Below are 18,686 nucleotides of genomic sequence, written 5' to 3'. Positions count from 1 at the left end.
CTACCCATTCTATCTAATCTGCAGTTATTGAACACCTGGAGGCAAACATCCCCTCAGCCTGATCTATGGAGGGATTTAAGGACGAGTGGAATGGAGGTCGGCGAGAGAAAGAGACCGAGAGAGTTCAGTTCAGCTCATTCACTTTTGTTATGTTGTAACCTCGAATATCTCTGAAAATAAACCCCAAAAATATGGCCTACTTGAGATTTTTGTGTGTTGACTTGCATTTGGCTCTTACGTAACCAAATTGTAACCAAATCTCTGTGTCATCAGGGATCACCTTGTCTGTGTGGCAGATTAACAGATTATATATCCGGAAAGCCTCCGCATCCACATCCATTTACCACCCCCACTGTAATCTACTGTCTCTCCCTTATCATCTCATTGACCCCTAACCTCATGTTTGCTTTTAAGTGACATGAGCAGCAAACAATTTGATCCCTCCTGATAGCCCTGATATGTCCATTATTTTGGGAAACACTGAACTCAATTGAATGAACATACGAGATGTTTCACAAAGAGCATTATCTCTAATGAACAAGACCAACATAATACAAGGTTCTGGTATGGAAATGGGAACATGAAACAGGATTTCAACTTACAAAGACCAATCACAGCAGTTGATTATTAATATGAGGTTGAAGACTTTTACCGGTTTGTTCTCCTCATCTTCTGAGGACTCGGAGATCTCCTCTTCCTCCTCTAGGAACTCCACGTCTGATTCGCCAGGGGCGATGGGAACACTTATGGTCAGGTTGGGATTAGTCATGTAGCTGTCCTCCTCTGGTACAGTGTACTTTTCCCCATAGCGTCCGATAACTCCCACAATGCCATTGCCCTCCACGTGGTTGGCCACGGGCTGCAGTTTGATAGAAGACCTGGCCTCTTTGGCCTTTAGACCTCGCTTCCCCAGGTTACCGTTGAAAAGGTCGATGAGGAATTCCTTCAGCCAGCCGATGCCGTTGTGGATGCGAGCGACGGCTATCTGGATGTTGTTCATCTCTCCGTCCTCATCAGGAGATGACAGGTTGTCAGAGCTGAAGGAGCTGAGCAGCAGGGCCAGGAAGAGGTTTAGGACCTGGAGATGAGAGACAACAACTATGAATGTTTTTGGATGGGTTATTTACATCTATGATGGACGCATCCATCTATGACAGAAGATGAATATCTTTGCAGTTCTTGCTGTTACGGCCTGACCAAATTGCCTTGTTCATAACTGTATGTTGGTGCAATGCTTTGTTCTTAAAATTGCAGTGACCTCCAGCAAATCTTCAAACCATCTGTAATTTGAAATGTGTAGTTTTATGCTGATGAAATGTCTGAAAGCAAACCTTAGATTAGATCTGGAGGGAACAAACCTACCTCATCTTAAAGAGCCCTGACATGACTGCATACAGATGATACATCCTCATGTTTGTCAACAGAGATAAACCCTGTGGCATCAGTGCATGAGGGTGGGGCCAGCCATGCACATATGGTTGCCATGAATACTTACAACATATAGAGATTCAAGCATCCTATTGCAAGTAATCTATCTAATCCCCTTCCTGAGCGGCTTTATGTGATATACCTCAGTATTTGGTGTATGATGTAAACAGTTGGTAAAAGACTGACTGTATTTTGACCTCTGAGCCTTTCTGAGAAAAGGACCATGAACAGGCAATCTGCAATGAATGTTCTTTGACCTTATCACCTTTCAGCATCCTGGATTATCTCTAGTTTGTGAACCCCAAGAGGATGAACAGCTTTCCCTTGATTCATATGCTGAGAAGTGTTCAGTCAAAGGGTTGAATTAGTGGGGTTACTATAAGATGTTGCACTGTGGCAGTTTTCCAAAAACAGTCAAGTTTAGAAATCTTTGTGTTTTGCCCAAGAACTACATTTACATATATATTGAAAAACATGGGATTAAATATTGTAGAAGGTGACCTTTAAACGCACCAGGATGAGAACAGGTGTTTGAGCAGTGTCTAACAGGAACTTAGTTCTCAAAGCCCTGCTCTTTTATAGCCTGACATTTTTTTAACAGTTTCAAAACAATTACATAGGACTGATTTGACCATAGGGCAGGCAATGCCGGTACCTTAGAGTATTACCGTATTTTAATATGTGTGCTTGGATATGACCTGGAAAAGCCAGAGCCTGGTAATACCCTTCTCTCCTCTCATCTGTGGACTTGTGTCCTGGATTACACAAAATGATGACCTAATAGGGTAGTTTCTTCATGGCTGAAAAAGTCACTTGTCATGCTGACAAAATATTGAATGTTAAATGTCCTTCTACTAAATTAATTGTTGACTATGAAAAAAAGACTAGGCATTCAAGCGCTTTCCAGTATAAATTACCTATCTGTATTACAAGTTGAATTACAGACTAAGGAACATTTTAGAACTGTGCTCATCAAAGACTGAATTCAGCTCTGAAATATTCTTCAACACATTCAACTACAGTGAAACTATGTGAACGTGAATGAATGAAATGTTGCTGCTGCTGCATGTCTCGGATTCTGGGAAGAAGGTTTTGATCTCCTCTCATTAAATGTTAGTTTCCAGGACACAGCTGGACAACAAAGCACCACCATCTGGATGGGCAAACCAATATTCCCTTACTGTAGAGCCAAATGACAGCCGTTGTGTATAAACAGAGCTGTTACTTGGATTAAATCATTTTTCATAACATCGTCCTGACATGGGGCTTTGTTTTATGGCATCGAGGTCTCAATAACTCCTAAAACATTCAATACATTCGGACCATACTGTATAAGAATCATAAGTGAAACATTTGAAAGGTCTCCAAATGTTCAAGACAAAACCTTAAGTTGTCAAGGAGAATGTATAGTGTTAAATGTGCTTGTGCCCCTTGCTTGTGTCTGCATAACAACATTGATTAGATAGTAAATACATAGTTTGACACTCTGCAGGGGTAACAGACAGTTTACACTAGATTTGCTCTGTTTCTGTATACACGCAGAAATACACAGAATCTGCATTTGCTTCTCCATAAAAATGTTAAACATGTATATTTTACATCCCAACATCTGCTCAAAGGGTGATGGACCTCCAGTGAAAGTCTCCACCCTCCCTCTTACGCCTCATTTCCGTTGATTTAATCCCTTCTTACAGCAAACATCCTCACTTGGGCCTGATGGTGACAAGACCAGCTTGCTGCCATTCTCATAACATCCACAAAATCATTTTAAGCCCTCTTTTCACAGCACTTTCACACAAAAAAACTATTGTCATGTTTATACAACTTCTCATAGCTTATGAATAAGTAATAGTGACCCTTACTCACCACCAGGTTTCCTATAACCATGACCAGCATGAAGACCAGGATACACAGAGGCTGCCCGGCCACTTCCATACAGTCCCACATGGTCTCGATCCACTCCCCACACAGCACCCGGAACACGATCAGAAACGAGTGGAAGAAGTCCTTCATGTGCCATCGAGGCAGAGTACAGTCTTTAGAGATCTTACACACACAGTCCTGGTAGTTCTTCCCAAACAGCTGCATGCCCACCACAGCAAAGATGAAGACAATTATAGCTAAGACCAGCGTCAGGTTGCCCAGAGCGCCCACTGAGTTCCCAATGATCTTGATGAGCGTGTTTAACGTAGGCCAGGACTTTGCGAGCTTGAAGACTCTCAGCTAAAAAGGAGATCAAATGACAATTTACTCGATGATAAAATGCTTGAGAAACATCCAATTTGCATTTATGTAAATAAAGATAAAGTAGAAGAAAAATGTGTCACTGAAATCAAACATACGTCTTTACAAGTGCAAAGTACAATTGTAGATTTTAAGGAAATATTGAAGAAACATTGAACATGTTTTCATACCTTACATTAACATGCTATTAAGTTAATGAAAGTGTCTCTGTTGGTAGTGTGTCACCAACTTCCTATCTACTGTATGTGATAATATGACTCAATTATAATAATGGACAACAGATTAGAGGCCCTCCAAGTCCATGTGCTACTGTATACCTCTGTAGCTTAAAGTTTACCTCCAACATAGTATTAGGACTGACTAATCATAATACAGTAACATCTGTTGATTCATTTGAAATGGGATTTGGAGATATAAAATACATACCATAAGAACAAAAAACAGTTGACCATTAGTTGACAAAATGAAACTGAGTTCACATAAATATAATGGAACTTTACCAGTCTGAAGGAGCGGAGCACAGATAGGCCTTCAACGTCGGAGAGGCCCAGTTCCATCAGACTGAGACAAACGATGATGCCATCAAACATGTTCCAGCCCTGTTGGAAGTAGTAGTACGGGTCCAGAGCAATGACCTTAAACACCATCTCTGCCGTGAAGATTCCTGTGAACACCTGTCATCGGACAGAAAGATTCCGGAATCGGCAGGAGAACTACACTTGAATTATCCTTCCCAGATACATATGTATTTGTTTGTATCAAATACTTTTCATTATCAAAGATGTAGCTATATAAAATGTCCACATTATCTAGATTGTTTTTTTGGGCACAATGGTATGTCCTTCCCTAGACTAAGAAAAAAATGATATGTAACTTGCCAGAATATTTAGGAGCCCATTATCAGAATTACAATATACTGAACTTCCTACTGCTGTTGAATAAGCTTAGATTCCCTCCCATCCAATAGCACTTAGGGTGTTAACGTAGTGTCCTGGGAACAATCCCAATCTTTCCAGCCCATAAAGCCCCCTTACCAGATTGCCGATGGAAAGCATCCCATTAAACTCGTCTGTCATGGGGTAGTGTTCCAGGGCCATGAAAAGGGTGTTGAGGACAATGCACACAGTGATGGCCAGATCTAAGAAGGGATCCATCACCACAAACTTGACCCACTCCTTCACCCTCAGCCACAAGGGGCTGCAGTCCCAGATCAGGTACTTCTTAGCGAAGGTGTACCAGCAGGGGTGGCACTTCTGTCTCGACTCTTCCAGCTCTGCAAAGGGAAACCAAAGAGGGTTGGTTTGGAAACGTTTTAATATGTTCCTCTGTCTAAAGCACAGAGTTGAATTCTAACTGGAAGTCCAAGTATTTAACTCTCATTTGAATGTAAATCACGCAATAATAGCAAAGGGAGATTTCCATTAAAAATGAGAAACAAACATGGAGCCCAAATTAGGACTCTGTCCTAGTTCTGAGAGGATTGAAACTTATCCAGCTACAATTTTTTTCTGGGTGTAAAAAAGACCCTCAGCAAGTGACCTCTAACCTCTGAAGTGGCCCTCACCCTCCATGGCATCGCTGAAAAAGCTGACAGAGCTCAGAATTCTCTTCCTGCGCAGTGGGGCCTCCAGCACATCTGGGGAGGGCTGGGGAACAGGATTAAGGCTTGACTCTTCCACACAAGTGGGTTCCTTGAGCAGATGCAAGAAAAGGAAAATTGTCACTGAATGTACACAAGGACACAAAATGTTCTTTTTATGTGGTTATTTTATGGCTATATTTTATTTTATTAATGAGGGTAGGAAATGTGGGAGGAGGCTACTTGTGTATAAAGATTCCTACGTGACGTAGAAGAGAAAAAAAAAAAATGCTGTAAAAATCAAATTCAAGGTCACAGCGGTGGCCTTCAGATGCACTCACCATGTCCTCTCTACCCTTCTCCATGCTGCAGGCAGGCAGAGAGGTGGGGGTGTGCAGCCCCATGGTGGTCACTCCATTCTGGTCCAGGGAGATGTTGAGTCTGCCGTTGATGTTTAGGCTGGGGGTGAATACCTGGGAGCAATGGCTCCTCACGCTGCCAGTTCTCTTCTTGTGCCACGGGGTGACAGTGGAACCAGCACGACTCCTCACCGTGTCCCCATGGAGACTGTACTCGTCGTCACCAAAGTCGGCCTCGGAATTGTTGCGCGGACGGAAAGTGAAGATGCTGACCTGGCTGCCTCTGCGGGTGCTGAGGGGGTGGGAGGACAGGGAGGCCAGGAAGGGGTGCACAGGCAGAGGAGACGTGGGGAGCTGCAGTACAGGAAGAACAGCACACACGGTAGAGTCAGAACAGAAGAGTAAAAGACACGATCGTGATCAGGGTTCCAACCATGAAGGATAACGAGATAACAGCAGCCAAACGGAATTTATTTGAACGTTCTGTTACTGATGACACCGTACCATCAGCTCATCCAGGGGGTCAAACTTCTCTTCTGCCTCCTCTGGGGTTTCTTCGGAGAGTGTTCGGTGGGATCTCTTCCTGCTCCGGCGTATACTGCCCTCCTTCAGGCAAAAGGGGGACATCTGGGGGGAAACCACCGATTCTGTCTCGTGGTTTCTCCGTGCTGCCTAAAGAGGAACATAAGATCAAAACAAGGGGTATTGTTGTTGTGCACACATGTCAGTATATAGAGAACAGACAGTATACATAGGAGAACAGTAACGCAAAATAGTGTTTTCATGAATGTTATATAATCATTTATCAAAACTATATACAGTGTGTCGTGCAATGTATTGCTTCAATATGACACCTATATTAAAAGTACCCGCTGGTCTTTCCTCAGGTGTTCCATAGCCAGTTGAAACTCTCTCTCTTTCTGCCACGCCTCGGCGATGGTGGCCTGATTCTGCTCCTCGTAGGCCATGGCAACCACGGCCAAGATCAGGTTGACCAGGTAGAAGGAGCCCAGGAAGATCACCAGCACAAAGAAGACCATGTAGGTCTTCCCTGCTGATCGCAGAGTCTGGGGGTGAGGAGACACCGTCAGTTTATGCACCATACCATGCACTGGTTTTCAAAAATACAACGCACACTTCAATAAAGGACTAAAGGAATATGAATAAAGAGTAAAAGTAAGTCAAGTAAGAGTTAAACAGTAATATAAGACATGGTTGTATTTCCGTGTTTGAAGAACAAGGTTGCACCTGGTGATACAGATTCTCCCAGTAGTCTTGTGTCATTAGTCGAAAGAGAGCCAGAAAAGCCCATCCAAAGCTGTCAAAACTGGTGTAGCCATAGTTGGGGTTTCTCCCTATCCTGAGGCAGTCAAACCCATCAGGACATTTCCTGTAACATAGAATACAGATTTTGTACAACAGGAAATTAACTAGAGTGCTTCCTTTACTTAAATAACCATCCCTGTGATAAGCAAGAACCACATAAATCCCATTTACAGCCAACTGAGACGACGGAGGGAGCATGATAATAGGATACAAGATATCATATGATATGATCTCATCAAGGCTGAAACAGACTACATTGTCTACATGGACCCAAGTGTCCGTCAGCTCCACAGTGGCGCGGAGCGGATAACTGAGTAAAGCATGCAGAGCTTGGTATCATCAGCGCTGTGACTTGGACTGGAGGAACTTGGAACTTGTTTCCAGGCAGGGGCTCTAAAATCGCAGCATCAGGGAAAAGAGATTACGTTGTGCCAGATGGATATCAAGTTGCGGTTGAATTTTTTAACTTGATGCTTCCATCTCTGATCTTTATTGTTACTACTGCGGCATTACAGCAAATGTTGCAGTCCAGCCATTGAGCGCAAGCTGGGCTTCTGAGTCAATTTGAAAGCTGAACAATTTAGTAATGGCAGCAAAACAGCTGGGAGGGAGGGCACCACTCTGGAAACAGCTGTAGATCTTGCCAGGATCACTAATATACCAGATAGGAGGATTGGCCTGCAGCATTCCCCTGTCAGCATTCTGCTGCTGCAGACTAAATGTCATGTTATCATGAGAGGGGAGAGATGACAGGATTGGACTGTCAGGATGCCCCTGTCCTGGTCTCCGGAGGAGACCCACAGGTGTTCAGCAGGAGTCATGGCATACACATGGATTTTTGGTTTATATTCTACCATTGACTTGTTGAGATATAGGCATTATGTAAGATCCCTCAAATGTAGTTAGATAATCTCATTATTTGACATGTACTGTAAATGCTTCATGCTATTATCTGGACTTAAAATGAATGTGACCTTCGATCATGCAGGGAGCTCATAACATGCACCTCACTATGAAAACAAGAAGCATGTTAGGGGAAGGGAGGTTTAAGATTCTATAGTAACTGTGCCCTAGAGATGGCTGTTGTGTGTGTTGCCTCAGTTAATCTCTCTCTGGAGTGCGATGTAGTCCCTCCCTAGCTGTGGAAGCAATCTCCAGACACTTCATCATAGCTGAGCTCCAATACCTTTGGCAGTGGATAACTGGCTGCTATGCTCACATTTGAAACTCTTAAGGCATAGTTTAGAGTGACAAAAAAACATTACAACTCAAGAGGCAAAACAACAGCTTTCTACTAAATCCAACAGATTAATCCAAATAAATCCAGCAATATTGCTCAATCTTGTGTTGAGCTTTCCCATTTTTTTGTGGTAAAGAATCTGTAGAAATACTGCTGTAAACACTCAAAATGTGTATGGTAAATGTAAAGTAACATGGCACCAAAATAGCATATGCATATGTCAGGCTCATGGAGCGATTTTTGGATTTAACCCGAGTATAGCTGGTGTAAGGCAAAAGTTTAAAATGTCTGCCTGTGACTCTTGTGTCAGCCAGGAGTAAAGTGTGCTGGAGGATAAGCAAAGTCTTTAAAAACTACATTAGGCATGATGTTCGACAAAGCTCAGTTACATGTAGAAAAAACTCACTTACAATTAAAAAACTTGAAAATGTGAAGTGTGTGTGTGTGAAAATAAATTACTTAAAGATTTAAATTGGAAATGTATGTGGGGATTATTTGGTGGAACACACTCAAAAGATTAAACATTCTCTGTGTTTTACATGCTCTCTTTTTACTGGTTCACAGTAAAGTCTTGTATCCAATGTCAAGTTAAGATCATTCCATCAGCATATATAGAATTTTGCCCAGAAACTGCCAACACTACAAAACTCTGCAATTAACCTGCATCTTTTACATGATTTTCATAAAAAATAAAATTAAAATTATAGAAAACAAATGTGCTCTTTGCTATGGTGGTCCAGTTTTCAAATTAAATGAGAAAGAAAGAGGTCTAATCCAGATTGTTCTGTTATAGTCCAAACGGCCATTATCAAACCCATTAGAGACTGAAAAAAGAGATTAAAATGGCTCAGAAGTGAATCTACTAGTGAGGAAATCCTACTTGTGGGTCTGTGCTCTCTTGTGTTTGGGGTTAAACCACTCCTCAGAATGGAAGTATGACCCTTTACAACCATCCTGCAACAACATGCAGTGAAAAATGGAGCTAGTCGCACAGAAGGACCTTATTATCTTTATCATCCCAGTTTATCAATGTCCTCACATTTTTGAATCACAATGTTCTTTTAGAAAACAAAGCCCCCACGCTTTCTTTTGAGGGGACATGAATAGAAACAGTCCCTGGGACACTGGGTTATATTTGTTCACAATTATGTTCTAACTAGTTTTAATGATCCTACAGTTAACAAGAATCTGGACCTATTTGCTGAAAATCCTGGGATTTCTAATTTCATACAGATGGGTACTTAGTTCAACATAACCCTTGAACTAGTCCTGGCGTTCTGCTGTTAGAAAATCATTGGGATTTAATGGCTTAGGAGGAGAGTGGGCTGAGTAGCCTGATTTGGATGGTTTCACACTGGACCTGTGATTGGGAACAAGGTCCACGTCCTCTAAGACAAAATGTCATGTATGCATCGTACACACACACATTTGACATTATTTACAGATGTTATTTCCAATTAAAGCTTTGCTTTTTACACAGTAAAAAAAAAAACTGCTGAATCTATATGACCTGAATGGTTTCCTCAAAGCTTTAGTATCCAAGAAAGAAAATACAGAAAAGGGATCTGTCTGGTTTGCTAAACCTAATTGTGTTATAGAGCTTATGAAATGATGAAATCCCAAGCCCATCTATCCAGCTGGCAGCTGTATATTTGACATGTAAAGGGTTCCAATTGAAGCCGGGCGATTAAATGAACCACATGCCATCTTGTGTGATGCCTCTCACACGCGACACCAACACTGGATGGATTGTGTTGGGACACACCACATTATAACCTCTCTCTTAGTTACAGTAAAACAACAGCCACAAAATAGAACAGAATCGAGTTTTGAGAATATTAGTGGTATTGGTGCTTTCTACTGCAATAGAACATTTTAATTTGTTATTTAGTGTATATGAGGTAAACATGCAACTATACATTTCACGGTCATAAACTATTTAAAGCTAAACAACGTCCCAAAACTCATGTATTGTATACAATACAAGCACAGACAATCCAGTTGTGAAGAAATCAACTCACTTACCCTGCATCATTTCCATATCCACATATTAAGGCATCCTTTGCTCCCACAACTTTGTAGAAATTATCTGAAAAGCAGAGAAAAGTCAAATAAAACATAAAAACACAATATTTTACTTTTCCACCTCTCTCATAAAAACACAGTAAGAACAGTGATGTGGTGTGTGGGCGCACCCTCATTGGTAACAAAATCCAGCATGGAGTTCCAAGTCCTGTTGTTGCAGACAAAAGTGTCATTGGGGTTGAAGGTGGAGTTGACACAGTGGGCCGTGCTGCGGATACACTTCTGACGCAGGATCCCCATGAAGAGCTGCAGGCCAATGAGGGCGAACACACTCAGACAGAACACGGTCAGGATCATCACGTCGGCCAGCTTCTTCACTGACTGGATCAGAGCGCCAACGATGGTCTTCAGGCCTGGAGGAGACATTTAGTAGTTAAATATACATCCTCATATACCCAAAAGATGATTCTTTAAAAGCTTGAGCCTGGAAAGTGCTCTACGAGACTACAAGTTAAAATATTCCGGTTACATCATGAAAGTTAATCGTTTGTTTTCACCCATACCTGGGATGACTGAGATGGTTTTCAGAGCACGGAGTACTCTGAAAGTTCTTAACGCAGACACATTGCCAAGGTCCACAAACTCAGTCACGTATCTAGAAAAATATAGAAGTAAAGAGAGGAAAATGATCAGCAGATTCTAAAACATCAGATATTTGTGAAGGGTAAAAAAAATATATAAATAAAAAGTAACATGGAACATTAATGTTGAAAATGACAAAACAGTAAAGTGAAACTCTTGTACAGAACCTCCCACAGATAACAACTAAAGCATTTATTCAGTGCATATGTGGCCTACTAACAGAGGAAACATCAACAATACATTTTCACGCGCAGTAAGTCAACTGCTATACAGCTACTGTACAGTAGGATTATGAAGTGAAGCTCCCCAATTCTACCTGATTGGTTGTCAAATTGCCATCTCATCCCCATTGACATGAGAGGATGAGGCTACATAATGTAAATAGGTCACCTGTAATCTCGTACCTGCACAATGAGTCACGACACAAAGATGTATGACCTCCACAAGTTTATGCAATAGGTCATGCTGCACTACACCATAAAACATAAGGGACTGTAGTACATATGATGATTTGAAAGATCAGTAAGAAAACAAACAAAGCAATTTGGTGGAAGAAAAGTATACTGAATATCTGACCAGATTCTGACTGGAAATGAGAGATGAAAAGACGTATCACCAACTGCGCACGATCCTTCTAGAACTTAAAACGTTTGCCATAAGCTCCTCTCTTAAATCACTGAAGAGACTAAAATCATACGAGAGGTGTGAAGAGTGACTCACGCCATGACGATGACACTGAAATCCAGCCAGTTCCATGGGTCTCTTAGGAAGGTGAACGGTCCTACACAGAATCCTCTTGCAAATATCTTTAGTAGTGACTCAAACGTGTATATACCAGTGAATGTGTACCTTGAAGACAAAAACAGGCATAAATGAGAAGGCAATAGCAAAAAACTTAATGAAAAGAATGTACATTGTAAGGGTTGTTTTAGTTAACCAGCATGCTCCTTAGTCAAAAGCAAATTGAAAGAGAGCCAAGTAAAAGTATGTAAAATTAAGAATGAATTATGAGCAAGCATGACAAGCACATGTGCTTGTTTGCAATCAGTTCCTGAAATGTTTGTAATAACTTTCATTAGCTTATAAGAATTAACTATATAAATAAACTTCTGCTATAGTACCTTATACTATACCCATGTTGAACAAGTATTTTGTTTACTGATTAACTGATACTTTTTTTAATCAACATATTACAAAACTATACAAAACTATAATCAATGAAAGTTATTACAAAGTTTTTTTTAACTTAAAACTTACTTTTCCTAACATTCAAATTGATATTCAAACACATTTTGATTATTCAAACTGGGGGTGAGCATGGGACATTCCTGCTTATAACTTGTATGTAGTTCAAAACACAAACTACAAGTGTACAAACAAGGTTCAAGCTACTGACATCAGGCCATACCACATGCCTTATTATCATTCATTCCATTTTGCCATTCCAAGTTCAGAAAAAATCACATGCTTGAAGTACTTACTCAACCTGTCATCTTACTCACCATCAGAATTCACAAAGCAACAAACCCTGGTCAAGCTTAACATTGGAAACATTTTGGAACAGTTGAAATTCTTAACATGATTGGGAAGGATACACTAACGGTAGGCTTAATGTACAATATACTTACTCCAAGTACTTGGTCCATGGGGCCGGATCAGACATTGCCATAAAACAGCAGTTGGTCAAAATAGTGCACATTATAAAGAGGCTAAACAATGTGAAAAGACTGTTAAGGAAATTATGTTATGTCTCAACATATACAGTAAGCATCAACAGAACTAATAACATGTTATAATGATAACTAGAAAGCAAAAATCCTTGCTTAGGCAGCATTACTTAAATAAAATAATCCTAGGAAATAAACCATGTAAAATTGCTGGCCACTATGGATTCTAGTCACTATGTTAATTATTTAATCAATATGAACGGCTTTAATGCCAAGGTAACTTGGCATATGGTAACATGCAAGGGATCCTGCACATCAACCAGAAACATGATAACATTTTGTCTGATGCTGTGCAAAAGTAACAGTACCATACCATTATTATTTTCTGCAATAAAATAATTGTTTATAATAATAATAATTCATACATCCCATACATGTGCTGGGATTGCAGAGGTACTATAATTGTACCAACAGCAGCTTTAAACTGATGTTTGGAATCCATCATTCGGTAGAGGACAGCTAGAGAGATTCACTCATGCATGCAAAGGACGGGCAGACTGTCTGAGAACTAATAGGCAGCCATCACATGACGTGAAATCTCCTTGCTCTTATTTCATTTCGGAGATTAAAAGAGGGATATCAGGGGATTTGGTTTCCGATGCCAGAGAGGAACATTACAAAGCTGTTTCAAAAATGGGACTATGAAAAAATCCAATAGAATCCTACAGGGAATCTGTAAATATTATAAATTGGCTTATTTTACAATTTAGGGTGCAGAGTGTGGTTTTTGAATGCACAAGGTAGTTAACAACTAGTTAACGTTTTTCAACTTGTCTTAAAAATGAAATACCGTTTTGTAAATCTGTATAGAATATATAGTAGATAATCAAAGTGTTAATGGTACACAGTACTGATTAAAGTGCCTTAATACAGAATGTTTAAATGTATAAATGTAAATACCTATCGGTATCTGGCAGGTGTTCCTTCACGAGTTCCATTCAAACATTTTACAGATATTTGTTAAAACAATTCCGTTATCCCTATTTCCATAAAGAATGAAGTACATCACCAATTTAACATAGATGAACATAACAATTTTGAGAAAGGTAGGTCAACCTAGCTGGCTTACAATGACATAACTCCTGTACATAAAATATCATGTGACCATGACATTACATCATTCATTGAGTATTGTTTTTGTTACAACTAAAGTCTCTGACACAACATGTCAGCCACAAACAAACAAACAGAATTGGAAAGGATATGAATGGACTAAGACTCTTATAGAGATTCTTCTGATGAGGTGAAAAGGGGTAAATATGTAAATCGCAGACGTGGCACTGAATCGGAAGATGGCCTTCCCTTTGTTAAGTACTATAAAGGTCTGGGGGCAGAAGACAAACAGAATGTCAAATTAGCAACAAGAATATGTGCTGTTTAATCTGCAGAAATTACAACTGTTATTTGAATCAATGGATGAAATGCATGAGAATTTTTGGTACATTTCTGAGACAGATGTCAACAAAAGATTATTGTAGGTGGTGGGGACAGTTAACTGCTGCCAAGCTCTGATTGGGTCTCCCATAAATGTTCACCTCCACCAAGCTGCTGTCGTCCAAGAAGGCAGTGGACCATTGTGAGCAGAAAGGGGCAGTTCAGATAATGGAGGCAACTCCAAAGCGGGCTGAACCTTTACTGAACAGATGTGGCATTTATTTAAATATTTATTGGTCTTTGGTTAATCCCCCCATCCAGCAACATATCACTTGCCAAAACAAAGAGACCCTGAAAATGACTGCCGCATCCTTTTTCTATCTCTCCTCCATAAGCACTCGGTTAATGGACAGAGGCCTGATCTACAGTCTGCAAATCGAAACTTGTTAATCCCATTTCAGGGCTTCACTAAGAGGCCTAAAAAGGTGCTCTTGCACGGTGCCCATCACAGTTAGCTAACTGGTCCAAAATGCCACTTTGACCCCCCCCCAACCCCCCGCACCAGCACTGACAGAGTTGCACGGTTCACATTTAATGTTCTTGGAAAATGCTTCTTTTTTTTTTGTTGAATGCCAAACAGTTTATCTAGAAATTACAGACAGCGCAACTACCAGGAAATTAAGTAATGTTAATATGCCGACCATTAACAATAATTCCTATCTATTATCTATTTATTAAAATGTATGTCTCCTATGGTCATGCATGGGTGCAACTAATACAATTAAGCATTGCCTTGTAGTGTAAGTGTATAGATGTTTCAGTTATGAAACTGTGAGTTATTTGAACAGTTCATCTCTCCTTGAAAATTAAACATGATGTCCACCCATTGATTTAACACTCATACAAATCTCACCCTCTGGTTTTTGAAGTAAAAAGGGTCAATGTCATCCAAAGGAACCCCAACAAGTCCTGCTGGAATGTCACCAAAGATGCGTGGAAGCTGCTTGCCGGCCTCCAGGTCAGCCCTGGGCTTGGGCAGCTCCACATTCCCCAGATCCTCCTGGTAATCCTTGGCGTTCTTGGCCTGCTCCTCCGCAATCCGCTGCTCAATGGCAGCCAGGGAATCGCGAGTGAACTGGCGCAAGCCATCAGGACCCGTTGGTAACAGCATGGCTGCCATCTTTTCATCCTGATTCTCCTGTACAAGAATTTACTTACAGCTGCAAGTGAGGTAGTCAAGAAAAGAGGAGGAAAGGGGGCTGTGTTAATGTCGCCGTCTGCATGGTTCTGTTATATACAGCAGTAAATAGTAGTCGATAGTTTCACCAGACATGTCCATATCAATATGCCCCAACTTATAATCAGGTAAATAACCAAAAATCAAAAGATTGATCCTTGTTAAATCAAGGAATCAGCGTGGGAATTAAGATTTATGCTAATTATTTAGTATTTATGGTAAATTGAAGTACCAAATAACATTGGAAACACTACCACCATCATGCATATGATTAAACTCCATTGTTAGTGGACACACACGGTCATCCTGAGTTCATGATCCAACTGTTGTCCCTGTAGACTCCTTTAGATGAGTGTAAATGTTCGAGATAAAAGGGCATTATGGGAGCAGTCTGTGCTCTCAAGAGTTGATTTCCCTAAAGGATTTTCTGACCCAGTCCAGTTTTAACAGACTGTGGGGGCTCTGAAACTACACTGGGCTGCCTGCATGTCGTGTTACATTAAGATGAGTCTTCAAGTGCACAAATGTAGGAGCTTAAAGGCTGATCACAGAAATTACATAATTCATCAATACACAACCACAGTAGCTGTAGCACAAGGATGTATAGATTTGGTCCACGTTGTTTAACAACTCTTATGAATAATGGGGGCTTCCAAGTTGTAATTTCCTGTAATAAGCATTTCCCCCATCCCCAACCAGTACATCCTAGCCATCACTTAGAATGTATTATAACAGTTGGTATGACTATAAAAGTGCTGCTGAACTATATACACATGATTTAAAATGTGTTGATTATTTCAAGGTGCACTGCAAGCCTGCAACATACTCTGACAGTGGAGTTTTTACAATCAGACAATGATATTGAAGAAAATAAACAGTTGTCATTACAAGCTTCTTAATATACAATTTGGCAAATAATATCAAGGGAATTTTCATCCATACTTGCTGATGTCCTATTTAGGACAACTTTCTCACATTCTCTATTTTGGCCATCATACCTAAATGTGTTGTCTAAAGTCAAAGCCAAAATCCAGATTGGTTAAAACGTCCTCGTTGGAGGTTGCATAGGGAACTCTAAAGACTATGCGGGACGACTATAAGTTTATTACCACTGGCCAAGGCCCACTTCTTGTTACCCAACCGTTTCTTTCAAAGTAGGCCAACCATTCTCAGTCAGAGGGATTAAGTCCAAAAGCATCGCCCCAAACTGACATTTTCACTGGTTCTGGTCAGAGATTGAGAATGGGTGGCACTTGTCTTCACTTAGTTAAGCTTGTTGATTCTGAACTGATGAAACTACAGGGTCCTGCAACTAAGAATACTCTACAGCTGTGTGGAGACATACATGATGGGTTACGTTTCAGAAAAATAAGATGGGAAAATTATCTCATCGATAGAATTCAGGTCAGGTCAATTTGACATTGAAGGGACTATGATAAAATACATCCAAATGTGTAGATCTATATTGTATTGTATTGTACTGTACAGTATAGTATTGAATAAAGAATTCATGTTGTGGAATAACTGACAGTACAGTGACTAATGTCTACATTCCAGGTGGAATGACTAAGCGAGTTTTTTCTTACAGTACTGCAGGAATCAATATATAATTTTGTGGTGGTATAGCACAGTGAGGTCATACATGATTCCTTCTCAATGAATACTAAATTTCCCTGATGGGTATAAAAGTCGTCAGTCTAAAATGTACACGTTAAAGAAAGTCTACTTCGCACCAAGCATGGTCCATCTGCTTCCAATTGATCTTGAATTGACAAAGGTTTATCTCTACCTAATCAACTGATTTAACCTGCACTGAATTCTGTGAGTTACCTATTTGATTACAGCTTGAATAGGTTCAGAAAGACAGTAAGTAGAGGTTGAAAGTAAAGGTCTTATTTTTCCCTGACAAAAGCCTTGTTATACCGCACAATGCTTCCATTCATATGGATCTGTGAGTTAAGGGTGGGACTTAGTCCACACTCAATGATAGATGTCTAGTTTTTAGATTTCAAACTGAAATTGTTGTCATCAATGGAACCAGCGTTTGATATCTTTGTCTTCAAACCAAAGGCAACTAACCCTACTATTTTAACATAAGTTCACAAAATCTACTGTGAAAAAACACAGAGAAAAGGAGGGTCATCTCCATTTTGGAGTTGGCTTATAGAATGGAGGAAATGGTGTAAAACCATTACACAGCGTAGAGAAAAAAAAGTATCTTAGTTAAATGAAATGTCCTTCTCATGACAGCCAGATGTGATACAGTCTCTTTGCAAATAATTATCATAATTAGATTCAAAGTAGACAGGAGCAGAGGGCTAACAGCCTCCCCATCAATGTCTACTGTGGCACTGTCATTCTACTGTATTTTATACACCAATCTACTTAAAAACGGTATTGGATCTTAAGTGAACGAGCTACAGATGAGTAATTTAGAAATGTTTTACTTGTTTTTGTATATATATATATATATATATATATATATACACATATATATATATACATTTTTTTTACAGATTTGTTATCTTTTCAGAAGAATGGCCTCTTGATTTGAGACTAAAGCAGCCCACAGATTTCAAGTCTGTCAATGCATCCACCACAATGATACCAAAGCACATTTCTAAACCTCCTAAATAATTTTGGCCTAAGGGTCAGCAGCATCTTGGTATACAGATAATCTCTATGCTAAACACATTTAAGCTCTTACATACAGCTGTGTATTCCCCTTTGCAATAAGTTGTATAGGTTAGTAGAGAATATATTACTGTAGCTGACTGCCACAATAAATACAAAATATCTATCTAGCCATCCATATATACAAGTGTCATATGATGTATGTGTGAATGTGCCCAGCTCCGATACTGGGTCACTCTGACTACAGGGCAGTTCATGGAAGTCTGGAGATTCTGTTAATCGTCTTAATCTGATGATAGGCTCTGCACACGCAAAAACAACATATGATTAAAATCTTTCCCCATACATTTTTATATTTACATACATGATGAGAGTGTTGTCATTTCAGAGAAAGTTAAATTCATAAACATATTCAGTGAGAGGGTTGAAATACCTATAAAGAGGTTAAGTGCTAGTGCACAGAATAAGTAAAGTTGTTGATTGTATATTGGGCTTTTCCAATTTAAGTTGTAAACAAATTGCTCTTAAACCCAGTGGTCATTAAAAAGACAGGGTTAGCTCAGGCCAAACTAATCCAGAGTAAACAATGTCTGTCTCATCAAAACAAAAGCAGATGATCTCTCCTAATAATTTCTTAGCTAGGTTGCTTGTCATATACTGTGTTCTTGATACCATGCCAGGTTTTAATCCCATTTTAAATTAGTGAACATTTTGTGTGTAATCAGAAGGTTGCCGGGTCGATTCCGTGCCGTGCAAATGACGTTGTGTCCTTGGGCAAGGCACTTCACCCTACTTCCTCGGGGGAGTTGTCCCAGTACTTACTGTAAGTCGCTCTCGATAAGAGCGTCTGCTAAATGACTAAATGTAAATG

At 40.0% G+C, this 18,686-nt stretch overlaps 1 protein-coding gene across 1 annotated transcript in view; it reads right to left on the bottom strand.

The window, feature by feature from the left end:
- The window catches only part of LOC146271643 (sodium channel protein type 2 subunit alpha-like), a 29,375-nt gene that overhangs the window by 9,038 nt on the left and 1,651 nt on the right, over window positions 1-18,686 (bottom strand). The window contains exons 2-17 of the mRNA XM_084707049.1: window positions 14,858-15,164; window positions 13,776-13,894; window positions 12,472-12,561; window positions 11,564-11,692; window positions 10,765-10,856; window positions 10,372-10,614; window positions 10,202-10,265; window positions 6,859-7,000; window positions 6,480-6,677; window positions 6,115-6,282; window positions 5,593-5,964; window positions 5,219-5,363; window positions 4,707-4,945; window positions 4,173-4,346; window positions 3,295-3,651; window positions 653-1,078 (exon numbers count right to left, since the gene is read on the bottom strand). Coding sequence (XP_084563175.1) covers window positions 653-1,078; window positions 3,295-3,651; window positions 4,173-4,346; window positions 4,707-4,945; window positions 5,219-5,363; window positions 5,593-5,964; window positions 6,115-6,282; window positions 6,480-6,677; window positions 6,859-7,000; window positions 10,202-10,265; window positions 10,372-10,614; window positions 10,765-10,856; window positions 11,564-11,692; window positions 12,472-12,561; window positions 13,776-13,894; window positions 14,858-15,124 — 3,225 coding nt within the window. The 5' untranslated portion in view covers window positions 15,125-15,164. The remainder of the gene's footprint in view (window positions 1-652; window positions 1,079-3,294; window positions 3,652-4,172; window positions 4,347-4,706; window positions 4,946-5,218; window positions 5,364-5,592; window positions 5,965-6,114; window positions 6,283-6,479; window positions 6,678-6,858; window positions 7,001-10,201; window positions 10,266-10,371; window positions 10,615-10,764; window positions 10,857-11,563; window positions 11,693-12,471; window positions 12,562-13,775; window positions 13,895-14,857; window positions 15,165-18,686) is intronic.

This window comes from Hypomesus nipponensis, chromosome 10 (genome assembly GCF_054491055.1).
Source record: "Hypomesus nipponensis isolate SF chromosome 10, ASM5449105v1, whole genome shotgun sequence".
NCBI lineage: Eukaryota > Metazoa > Chordata > Actinopteri > Osmeriformes > Osmeridae > Hypomesus > Hypomesus nipponensis.
The sequence above is the reverse complement of the archived record's forward strand: the minus strand, read 5'-3'. Positions and strand labels throughout refer to the sequence as shown.